A 12,606-nucleotide genomic window follows, 5' to 3' on the forward strand; every position below is an offset into this window, starting at 1 on the left:
TGAGAAAGGCACTTGAATATGATTATAAGTCAATTTCTTAGTTGAAGCCTTTCAACTCAAAAAGGAACTGGGTAATAGTGTCCAAAACATCAAAACCAGAATTACCAACTAAGAACACTGCAACCCAAAATACTAACCTTCAAAAAATAAGAAAACAAAGACTTTAAAAATATATAAATTTACCCAAACTTCATAGCTACTGACCTGTCCTTCAAAATATAGTAAAGTGCACCCCTCATATTGAAAAATGAAATATATGTGCACAGCAATAGAAGTTTTATGAAATTTTAAAGTTCTCCTAGCAAGGAAAACCCATATAGCAATATAGAATTCAATTTTACTGGAATGACTGGGCATAAAGCACTCACTTTTTTCAACAGAATTTGAAAGAGAAAAACATAAAAGTTATCATAAACCTTTTAATGGGTATGCAGTATAAATAAAACTGCCGTTAATAACATAATATTCAAAAGATAAATAAATATATACTGACTTTTGTTATCAAATTGAAGAAAATTTATTGTCAGTTTGCTTTTTTGTTTTTTAATATAAATAGTAGTTTTATTGATTACATATAATTTTAACTATACTGATATATATTGTAACTTTAAGAATTAGAAATAAATCATCCCAACTTGACTGACAATATAGTTCCCCACACACTGAATCATAGAGAAACAAGACAGGTTTTCTTCTCCAGTAAACACTCCTTTTTGTCATAATGACATTCCCCAAATAATCTTACCTATACAATGTACAAAACTTAACTTTTTAGCCAGAAGAGTTGTCTCAAGTAGCTTTCATTTTGGAAAGTTATAAAGGTATAAGACAGCAGCAAAATGACCCTTTGGACTTCATTCTTTTGAGTTTTTGCTTTTGTTTAGAACACCAATTTAAAATTAAAACAAAATCATTCCCACATTATACTCATGTAGGAAGTCTTTCTATGTGTATAAGTCAGAAAATGTCAAATTATGCCTTTTTATTTATTTTTTTATTTTTTGGCAAATCACTGAAATTAAACAGTGTCATCAGAAAGAAAAACATTTGCTTTAGTGGTTTTGTGTTTGTTTGTTTTTTAATAACCAAAGAGACTGATGAGTGTCATTCAAATTTCTCCTCTCTCAAACTGAGTACTTCCAAAGCACCTTTGCCTTTTGTTTCCTTTTTTATTAGCAATTTCTCGGAAGCAGCCTTGGTCAGCCCTACACACAATTTCTAGCTGCTGGCTGTAGTTTTCACTTTCTATAACCTTGACCAAGGGCCTGCACTCTCCTTCAGCTTCTTCCCTTCATTCACTGGAGGAAAGAACCCAGGCCTCATGTGACCACCTTCCATCTTCGTTTTCTCCTTCAGCTGCCTTATCCCTTCCAAAGCCGGATGTGTTGTACTCTTGTTGGGTTTGACTGAATAGTGGATGTCCTTCATGGCTCTCCCAACAAGGACAACGGTGTATGGTCTTTTGTTTCTGGGTTGACACACCTGTCCACCACAATGGTTGAAATATCCCTGAACATCTGTTGCAGCTGTATGGTGCCTTCTTTATCTAATATCTAAACCTCTCCTTTAGTCAAAATCTGCTTACAGATTTCAGGTTGGGCATCTGTTCCAAGTGGACTGATGAGATCCTCCTCCTTTGCAACCTGACCTTCACAAACAATTACAAACACAGGGTAGGTTTGCAGGAGATCATCTAGGTCTGTTTCCCTGAGGAGGGCAGGTGAGAAAGTACCATGTGAACACACATGCAAGCTTGTTCTTATAGCAGGCAATCTCTAAGCACTTGCCCAAGCACTTCATGCAAACCACCGCTGGGCTGGTCAGGCAGATGGCGTGGAGATGGTGGGTGTGGCGGCCTGGGAACCAGGATTCTGTGCCTCACAGCCAAGGGCCCCACCTCCAACTACCCCAAGCACACAACAGTAACGACCTTGTTGCCAGTTTAAAATGTAATGTAAGCTTAAAATGATTTTATAAAATGCCAAAATAAATTTTAAAATGTTCATAGAATGAAGGAAATTGAAAGAGGAATCAAAAGAATGTTACCATAAAAATGAGTGAACCACAAGTTAAAGTCAGAAGAAAAGGAAGAAACAGAAAAGAAGCAAAGGAAACTTATAAAAATAAAAAACAATATATGCAGTCTACAGGAGATTAAAAATCTAAGGATGCAAGGTGAAGACAAAAATATGTAAGAATGACCAGAAACTGGAGTGGCAATAATTTTCATATGCCAAACATGCTTTAAAAGAAAAATTTATGAGGTACATTTTATCTCAAATATGACTTTATTGGCAATAAAAGCAAAAACTAAAAATATAGAGGCAAATATAATTTATTGGCAATGGAAGCAAGGATCAGGCTTATCTTAACTTCATCTTACATTGCCCTAATTTGTGAAATATTATAAATTGCCATTGAATCATAAAATTTAGGTTAAAAAAATAAAAACATCATTAACTGATGTGAGAAAAAAGCTATACTACACTGTGAAACTTACCCTGGAAAATGAAACACAGAAAATAAAAAAGAAAAGGAAAATTTAGCCAATAAAATTCTGAATAACCATGGTTGTATTATTTTACAAACCTTTATATAACTACAAAATTCACCTTGACCATATACCCAAAATGAGCAGCCACTGTGAATCACTGACATTCATTTTATATCAGAAAAATTCCACAAAAAATTCATTGTAAGTATTCATAATAAAATCTGATAAGAAAATTTCAATGAATAAATATATATGTGATATTAGAGAAACTGCTTTATGAAACTAATAAATTACAATGCCTCACCTAGAGGTATCCAGATTTCTGATACCCAAATAAAGAAAATGCTGTCAGATCACGATGACCCTCACAAGCAAAGGGGAGTGTTTGGGCTGCTTATTTCAATATATTGGGGCATCCCCACAGGAGGAAGAGACTGAAGAAGTCGAAAGCATGCTAAACATAGGGCAGTACCTGTCCTTGTAGGATAGCAAGAGAAACAAACCTAAGCTTCTGGAAAACCATTTATGTGGCATGACTTCTCCCCCAACATTTGGAAGTTTGGCTACCTCCATGACCTTTGGACCTCTCAACTGTGTCCTCTGCTTCATGAATTTTTACCCACCTCTGCTCCATAGGAAGGTGCCCAAACATGGCTTAGATACAATGAGATGTGTTCACTGGAAAATGTAATGTCTATTTGTTGGGAATCTCCCTGTGAAAACAGATATTCTATTTTGGTACCATAAAGGGGAGAAATTGGACTTTGATGTGTAGCTCACATCATTCCATATCACTGAATTACTGTAAACATGAAGGGTATATATCACCTCAAGAAAAGGCAAGAATAAGGACTAAAAACAATGGCATTAATATTTTCTTCTCTGTAACAAAAACAGCCTGAGCCTTTTTCTTGAATGACAGAATCTGAAACTTATTCATTAAGAGCAGAAGCTCCCAAAAGATATTCTGCAAAGGAAGAAAACTATATAATTAGGAATTCTGAAGGGAAGCTCTGCTCACCCAGGAAGACCAGGTTTCTGTAGGTCTCTAGCATCACATCTCTGTATAAATTCCTCTGAGCAGATTCCAGGCATTCCCATTCCTCTTCAGAGAAATCAATGGCCACATCCCTGAATGTCAACAGTTCCTGAAATAAGAATAGATAAATTAACAGCACATTGACCATTCGATCATTCACACAGCTTGTAAGTTGACTGAAAATAAAATCAGAGTTAGTAGAACTGGTTCTCAAGTTGGTAAGTGACTTTAATTATTCAAGAAAATACCTGGTAACACAGTGATATTCTCTAACTCTGAGGAAAGAGTATCATAAGTCAAAAAAAGTGTATATACTCCACTTGTAAAAAGAGTGATTCTCGGGCTGGGGATGTGGCTCAAGCGGTAGCGCACTCGCCTGGCATGCGTGCGGCCCGGGTTCGATCCTCAGCACCACATACCAACAAAGATGTTGTGTCCGCCGAGAACTAAAAAATAAATTTAAAAAAAGAGTGATTCTTAAATTTTTAATGCACAACCATGAATCAGAGATTCAGACTCAGGTTCAGTAGTTCTGGGATGGAACTGGTTTTCTGACTATATAGCAATAATCCCAATCTACTGATACTAGGGCCAGTGGGCCAAGATAATTCTTCTATTTTTTTTTAGTATATATTTTTTAGTTGTGGGGACACAATATCTTTATTTTATTTTTATGTGGTGCTGAGGATCAAACCCAGTGCCTCATGAATGTGAGGTGAGCACTCTACCACTGAGCCACAATCCCAGCACACCAAGAGAATTCTTGAATAGCAATGAGGTAGACAACTCCAGGGAAAACATCACTGATGAATTTAAGTTCAAGTATTCTAAGTGATTTATATATTTTTATTAAAATAGCAATGATCAACAACAATCTTTCTTGACCGTTTCAAATACATACTTCTAAGAGTTTTTCATGTTTTGTTTTGTTTTTTTAAGAGAGAGGGGAGAGAGAGAGAGAGAGAGAGAGAGAGAGAGAATTTTTTAAATATTTATATTTTAGTTATTGGCAGACAAAACATCTTTGTTTGTATGTGGTGCTGAGGATCGAACCCGGGCCACACGCATGCCAGGCGAGCGTGCTACCGCTTGAGCCACATCCCCAGCCCAGTTTTTCATGTCTTAATGGAGAAAACCAAAAGAATATGATAGCAGTAATGGTGTTCAATATTTATGACATTTTGTCAAACACCCAAAAATAATATAGCCTAATTTTTACCCACTTTTATTTGACTTCTAACACAAAAAGAGAGGAAAAATTAAAGTCAAGATAACATGTGAACGCTAGAAAAATTTTAAGAACACAGAATTTATTGTAAATGAGAAGACTAATAGAAACATATTAGGAAGAAACAAGATCAGGTTGATCAATGATATTTATGATCCATGTATGCACATAGGAATGTCAACTTTTTCTTCAAAGTAAGGATCTGAAATTCATTCACTAAGAAAATAAGCTCCCAAAAGATACTCTGCAAGGCAAGAGAATTACATAGTTAGGAACTCTGATTAGCTGGGGATTCTGGAGGGGAACTCTGCTCACCCAGGAAGACTTTCATGGAAATAAAGACAAGTCATTCCACTTTGTAAAATGTGGACTTCAACTTGGATGCATATTATCTTAGAAGACATTGTTGAGATTTACACACTTAAGGGTAGGTGATAAAATAAGAGCCATAGTTACTGAATCCTGTGTATGTGACATTTTCCCTGTCATTGAAATTTTATTTTGAGGTACACTTTATAATTTTCAGACTCTTGGAAAGATGTGATTCTTGTTCCTTTCACTGAGAATCCAAGGACGTTATGAGGTATACAGCTGTGAGCTGCAGGGGGATGAGATGAAAGCCTCCAGGGTGGTGGTCTCTCCAGGAGCTCCACAATAGAGCCAGTGTCTCTGGTGACAAGGCTGAGGCTGCTTTCCCCAAAGTAAGGTGAAAAAAATATTAAGAAAGAAGAGTTTCTGTTTCAAATATGATGGTTTATGTAGATTATTTAGAAATATTCTACCAAGATACCTAAAGACAAAGAGAAAAAATTAACTTTAGAGGGAAAATTAGGCAGACAGTATTAATTCCAGCAAATAAGGTTAAAACAGCTGTAATGGAACATATTTATATGAAGTGTCAATAAACATAAAAGGACACATCACTGCTGTGACATCAGTGGGCAAATCAAACAAAATGTCATAATAGTGTACTTCAGTAGATTTTTCTTAGAATTCTAGAGTTACAGTTTCTTGTAATCATTCTGGGTTTTTTTAGGACTTACTAAGATATTAAGGGCAATGAATGCACGTTTTATTAACACTCGTGCATTTGTAGATGATAGAGCATTCAGATGGGAAGAAAACAAAGCATGGCTCACTTTTTAACAAATCTAATGACCCAAAACCATCAACAAATCTAGGAGACCAAGATTTTCCATTGTTTATCTGTCAAAAACAAAACCTTTTGAAGCCTGCAGGTCATGCATACATAGCGTGTATCAGAAGAAAGTGTAAGAACAAAGCCCCCAACATAGGAGGCATATATGAGCTTATATATTTTAAGGAGTTAAAGTTGAATATTCACAACTTAATGGGTAAAAGTATTAATACTCAGTGGGATTTTGTCTTGTAGTTAGGATTGAATCCAGGGACTAATTACAGATTTACCACTACCAACAATCATAACATTTTTTTTACTTTTTATTTTGAGACACGGTCTCTCTTATCTGCCAAGGCTGATCTCAAATGTGCAATTAGCCTCCTGAGTAGCTGCCTTCCCAGGCATAAACCACCCACCATGCCCATCCAAACTCAGTGTTATGTCCACAGGAGGCAACAAATATGTAAAGCACTTACATTCATGCCACAATAGGAAAACCAAGACCATCCATCTTTTTTCAAAAAATAAATGTGATATTTGGTTGCTATCTCCATGATAACAAATCATTTACTAAAACATAAATCCTGTGTATAATTCTAGGATTTGCCAAACCTCATCTCACATGTCTTTGTATTAAACTCCAACATCCAGATAATAAGATCTATGGTTTTTAAAAAATATTTTTAAGTTGTAGAGGGACACAATATCTTTGCTTATTAATTTATTTTTATGTGGGCTGAGGATCAAACCAGTGCCTCACATAAGCTGGGCAAACACTCTGCCACTGAGCTACAGCCCCGGCCCCAAGATCTATGACATTTTGACTGTCACAGGCCTCCATGGACAAGGAACTAATGACTTGGTGAATCTGAAATTCATCTATGCACCTAACACTCAATTTTGAAAAACTGCAGTTATTTTTTCTTAGTCATAATGAAAGAGAGATTTTCCCTATTTATTATTTCTGGTAAAATTTCCAAAACTAATGCTATTTGAAAGCACTTCCCAAAACACAGAGCACATGAGAAACGTATAAAGGATACTCCAGAAAAGAAGATTAATAAAACGTTTAAACAAAGTAACATAATGCTGACTTCCTTTTCTAAAATCCAACTCTATCCTGTAACTTTTCATATGTTTGCTTATGTTTGAAGCTCTACAAATAAACACATTTTACAGATAGGGAAAAGTTGAAGCTGAAGTAAGTAAAGACATCTTTTCAAAGTGACAAGCCCGGGAAGAGCAGAGCTGACTGTAAAAAGACAGGTCAGACCCAAGTTTTTATGTCAGCTTGGACCTTCTCCCATCCCTATTTTTACTCACAAGGTACATTATGGATTCCTGTACACCTGAAGAGTGAGGGTTTTGCTTTAACTTTGGGCTGTTTTCCTTACACTCATAATTCAGAGAAAACACAGAGAGGAGAATGAATTCTGTATTTCCCCTTCAACACCATGATCCAATCTGTAGGCCACCAAAAATCTCCATAAAGTGGAGGTTATGGGGAAAATACTCATGTTCCAAGGAGTTACGGGTATAGATAAAATTTATTCTAGGACAACCAGTTTTTCCCTCAAGGCTGCACCACAATCCTCAGTCTGTCATCTAGGAAGAGATGGCCAGGAGGTGATGCTTTATAGACAATCTAAGAGATCTGTAGACAATCTAATACCCCCTGGGTACCAAGTGCCATCCCCAGGCAATTCTGAAATCCAGCACTAGTGAAAAAATAGGACAGTGGATAAGGACATGCCACCTATTAACATTTCCATTATAGTGAGCTTTTCATTTTGGTGACCTAAATAGCTAAAATAACAACTTAGGAGTGGAAATATTTATTTCAGCTCACAGTTTCAGAGCACTCAGGCCATGGTAGTCTCACTCCAAGACAAAAACATCAGGGAAGAAGAACATGGTGAAAAGCTGTTCGGCTCATGGCAGCCAGGCAGCAGAGAAGGAGGAAGGTGCTGGGAGAAGATGATTCTGTTCAGAGCTACCCCAGTGATCTATGTCCTCTAACTAGTTCTCTTCCCAGTAGTCCAATCAGTTGTTAGTGGACTGGTCCACAGAAGAAGTCAGAGCCTCCGTAATAGTCATAGCATAAAAGCTCATCTTTCCACCTTGCTGCATTTGGGGACCATGTTTCAACAGGTGAGATTTTGGAGACAACCCTGTTATAAGCCAGAATACTTGTCAAAGATATGGGGGAAAGATGACTGTGCCTAAGAAAAGAGGAAGGCACAAAACTTTTTAAAAAATTAATTTTTTATATATGACAATAGAATGCATTACAGCACAAAAATTCTGTCAAGCAGAGTCTGGTGATTATTCTCTGCTGTCTTCTCATGTTAAAAATTAACCTCCTGAAAACAAACATTTTCAAAGGTATCATCCATTAGCTAGGAGTATATGGCAATTAGAATACTGGATCATCTTCAAATACTGCATGGGTAAAAACTGTTAATAACTCTGTAAACTGCAAAGGAAAAATTGATATTTTGGAACCTGTGAAAGAAACTGCCCTGTGAGCAGCTACAGAGAGAACCAGGTCTAAGTTTTGAGGTCCTGCCTCTCATCTTGTGGAAGAATCAGAAAAAATGAACAACTCTGGGAAGAAAGGAAGAGCTGATGTCTGCAGTTAAGACAGTGCCTCCCACACAGGAACCACATCCACCAAGGAGGCTTCTCCCAGGACGACGCTTGTGTACTCTGCACAAACTGGGGAGACCTAGAGATGCCCAATGGTGGCTCTTGTGGGGACACAATGCCCAGAGGTTCCAGCTGCTGGCTAGTCTTTCATTCCATGGTCCAGAGGAGTCAAAGGTCCACAATGCCACAGCAGTGCTTAAATCACCTGCATCGGGAGCTAATTTTAGGCAGGACACAGTCCCTCCGGCAGTACCAAGTTGAGAAGATTCTACATTTTCTGGCATTCTAGGAATCCCAGCACCTTCCTAGAATTCTTGCATGGCTTTCAGTTCAAAGGGTGATATAGGCCCCAGCAAAGCCACTTGGGCCTCACAAGAGCTCTGGAGGCAGGACAGATACACCTGTCTAAGAACAGCACCTCCTTTCTGACTGCAGACCTGATTGAGCAGATCCCACCCAGAGTCCATGATTGGGAAGAGTATCAGGCCCACAGAGGCACAGAGTGCCAGAAGGGGCATCCAAACCCTGGCTGAGTGGTGTCAGAATGACAGAATCTTGGCTGCAGCATTCTCAGCCAGTTTGCTGCTCACAGGGGACCTCTGCATTTTGACACAGCTTCACTCCAGCCTTCAAAAGCTGGCAAAGCCCAACCCCCCACCCTTGTGTCTTCTTTCTGGACACGGAGTCACAGGAGTAAGTGCACTGTATGTCCCTATTTCACAGTGTGCAAATGCTCCCTCTTCCAGGGTCACAGTTCTCACCACTGACCACATAGCTAGAGTCAGCTTACCATCCTGACCAATGATGTCTTTTTTGTGCATCCACTTTTAACAAAAGTATGAATTTGCAGAACATCAACCAATGTTCTAACAATGCATTATCCCATAATTCAATTTCACACTCTTTAGTGGAAATATCATAAGTTTGGGGCTCAAACCTGAAGAATTTCATCTAACTGGGAATTCAGTTACAAGCTTCAGGATATCATCTACACCTCTTGTCAACATCCTATAAAATGAGGGAACCTACATCTAACATGTTCAATAATTTGAAATAATTACTCAGAATAAAGGAAAACACTTGACTATGTGTACCAGTTTCTCATAACTCAGGAAGTTAAGCAATAGAAAAGATGCACAGAGCATAGAAAGAGCCAGAAGAAGATGTGGCAGGTAGGTAATCCTAAGAGACGAGTAAAAATATTCTCCCATCCTTCTTCTACAGCAGCTTACTAGAGAGTCTCCCTTCCTGAGCCAAGAGTTGGTGGCTTCAGAGGCTGAGGAAGGAGGATTATGAATTCAAATCCAGGCTCAGCAACTTAGAGAGGCCCTAAGCAAGTATATGAGACCCTCTCTCTAAGTAAAATATTAAAAAGCACAGGAGAAGTGTCTCAGTGGTTAAGAGCCCCTGGGTTCAATCCCTGGCATCCAATTGGAAAATAAACATTATCCTTCTCATTATGAGTTTAATGGTCCTAACAACCCCAACATTCATAATTAACTGACCAGTTCACTTTTAGTGGTGAGAAATATTTGTTAACTGAAATTGGCTTAAGAGTCCCTCCTCCTACAGCCCCAGGGAGTCTGACTCACCTCAGCCTCAGACAACACACTCTTTTCCATGAACCCTCTTAAGTACATGCTGGCTTCATGTTAAAGGATTCTTTGATCTGACATTTGAATTTTTTTTATTTTTATTTTTTTTAGTTGTAGATGGACACAATACCTTTATTTATTTATCTTTATGTGGTGCTGAGGAGGAAACCCAGTGCCCCACACATGCTAGGTGAGTGCTCTATCACTGAGCCACAACTCCAGCCCCATGACATTTGAATTTTTTATGTGGTATTAAAGACTTAACCCAGGGACACTACACAACTGAGCCACATCCACAATCCTCCTATAATTTTGATCTTTCATGATTTCACTAAGTTCCCTGGGCTGACCCTCCACTTGTAACCACTTTGCCTCAGTGAGTCCCTGGCTGGCTGGCATCCACCAGAATACCCAGCTGGAACTGAGTTTTCTATTCTTCATCAACCCCACCTCTCCCTCCTGCCAGGTGTTTGATTTGCTTCTCTCTGGGAATGTAAGAGAGTTCACTCTATGCTTTAAACATAATTGTTGCTGCTCTATGATGGTGGCTTATTTTAAAACTCACTTATTTTCTCCTTTCTCTTCTCCCTCTCTGCCTCCCAAATTATGGGAAAATTTAGATTAAACTTTTGTCTTAAGTCAGGACTTAAGCCAGGTGTATGTCCTTCAGCTCATGCACCACAGGAACCGAGAAATCCAGACTTCAAGGCTGGCACAATAAGTTCTAAGAAATAACTTTCTCGAGGCTACAAGGGAATTGTGACTCCTGGCAGGGCACAGCTAGAGGGTAGTCTATGATCCACTGCATTAAAAGTCCTCTATTTACCTGGCAATTGGAATCACAGTCTCTGGGAAAGGAGTCCCCTGTGTCTCTCTTTTGGTAGCAAAGCAATAACACTATATTTTCCTTTTTCTCAAAACCTTATAATCATTATTGGATCAGAAATGGGGAAAGGACTAAGGTTTCACTATCAAACTTAGTCTCCAGGAGGAAAACCGAGAGTGCCCTCCTCCAGCCTTCCTGGGCAGGTATGGTGCTCTGAGCAACCCCACTTCCACACTGAGGAGTTGGAAGCTGGCTGATGAGCTCACTGACAGCTGAGCCTGGAGAATTAGGAGACAGGTGAATTGCCTCAGGTTGTCCTGGAGGAGCTGTTCCAGTAAGTAAAGGGAGAGTCTGAGGGGCCTTCCCAGCAGCTGCCAAGGCCCCTTGGCTTCAGGGGCCTCTTGCTCTCCCTGAATGGTGTGGGGCTCCACCATGGGCCTACTCTGGGAAAAGGAAACTGAATGCAGTGATGATCCTCCAGTGTGCACACGAAGACCCTAGATTCCACACTCCAATCCCTTACAGGGGAACACCTGGTTATTCTTTCTGTGGACATCTATGGTATCAATGCTGTCCAACATTTGGTTAAATGGGAGCAGGTGACTTGAGAGACTTCCCCCTACCTGACCTATTTTAAAGGTTCCCTTCTGTTGGTCCTGACTGGGGGCATCCACTCTGGTTGTCTCTGTGTTTCTGAGTGAATGTTGCTGGCCCTCTAAGACATAGGCAATGCTTCATTGATCCCAACTAGAGACTCTTGGGAATAATCTGGGCTGAGAAGGCCACAAGAAAGGTATACATCTGTCTAAAAAAAAAAAAAAAAAAAATGTTTTACTGTAACAATCAGGTCACTGAATGAATTTCCGAATTATTTCATAATCTTCCTATAGGAACTGGTCTGTCAGAGGTAGGTAAATGGAAGAAATTCTACATGTGCAGGTAATCATGCAGTCGCATGAGGCGTCTGACTGGCCTGAGACTAAGCAGATGGTGTAAAAAGACACTGTCTCTGGTGGGCAAGGACAACAAGAAACTGGAAAACAAAACTTTGCCCAGTACTGTTTCTTAGCCCAGTTGCAGACAACCGCAGATCATGCCACTGTGGATCAGGAAAATCAGCCCTCTGTCAAAATAACAATCCCAGAAAATGCGCTGAGGTTTAGAAAAGTGAAGAGGTCATGATGTCCACCTCCTTTGCCCAGGCTAGGGAAAGAACCAAAAGGACATGGAAGTGGGTCTTAGAACCACTAGAAAGTTGTTGAGAGCCACAGCCGAAGGGGCCCCAGCAAACTTCCAGCTGCCAGCAAACTTCCAGCTGCCGGCTGATGATTGGCTCACAGCGACCCCAGCAACATCTAGCTGATTGGCTCCTCTGTGGTGATGCTCATTGGGCTGTTTCCCTGCCCTTTCAGACCACAGAGCTGCTCATTGGGGGACTTCTTTGGCTCCACCCGCGTGACCCAGCCAAGAGCAGGACTGTGGGAGTGGGGGAGGCTTGTGTGTGTGTGAGAGAGGCTTGTGGGAAGCCGGTGGTGGTAGTTGGGCTCTGAGGGTTTTTCCTGAGGAGCTGTTTTGTTTGGCCTGTGTGGTTCTAAAAATAAAGTTCGTTTCTTTTGACAAGTGGCTCCTGAATT

The 12,606-nt window shown here is 39.6% G+C and overlaps 1 protein-coding gene and 1 pseudogene across 5 annotated transcripts in view; both read right to left on the minus strand.

Moving 5' to 3' along the window:
* LOC308633068 (uncharacterized protein) overlaps positions 1–12,606 on the minus strand; it is a 43,475-nt gene that overhangs the window by 6,682 nt on the left and 24,187 nt on the right. For 3 of the 4 annotated variants that reach the window (XM_081265526.1, XM_081265527.1, XM_081265525.1), the window contains one exon: positions 3,516–3,642. In XM_081265526.1, the coding sequence (XP_081121652.1) occupies positions 3,516–3,642 (127 nt within the window). Of the gene's footprint in view, positions 1–3,515; positions 3,643–7,751; positions 7,871–12,606 lie in introns of those variants that run through there. The other variant, XM_081265528.1, reaches the window with a different exon arrangement.
* LOC308632390 (ribosome maturation protein SBDS-like) lies at positions 1,105–3,146 on the minus strand (annotated as a pseudogene). Its single transcript has 2 exons — positions 3,118–3,146; positions 1,105–1,707 (listed from the first exon to the last, which is right to left on the minus strand). The product of its transcript is annotated as a ribosome maturation protein SBDS-like (transcript).

This window comes from Spermophilus citellus (genome assembly GCF_964194105.1).
Source record: "Spermophilus citellus genome assembly, chromosome: 13".
In the NCBI taxonomy this organism is placed as follows: domain Eukaryota; kingdom Metazoa; phylum Chordata; class Mammalia; order Rodentia; family Sciuridae; genus Spermophilus; species Spermophilus citellus.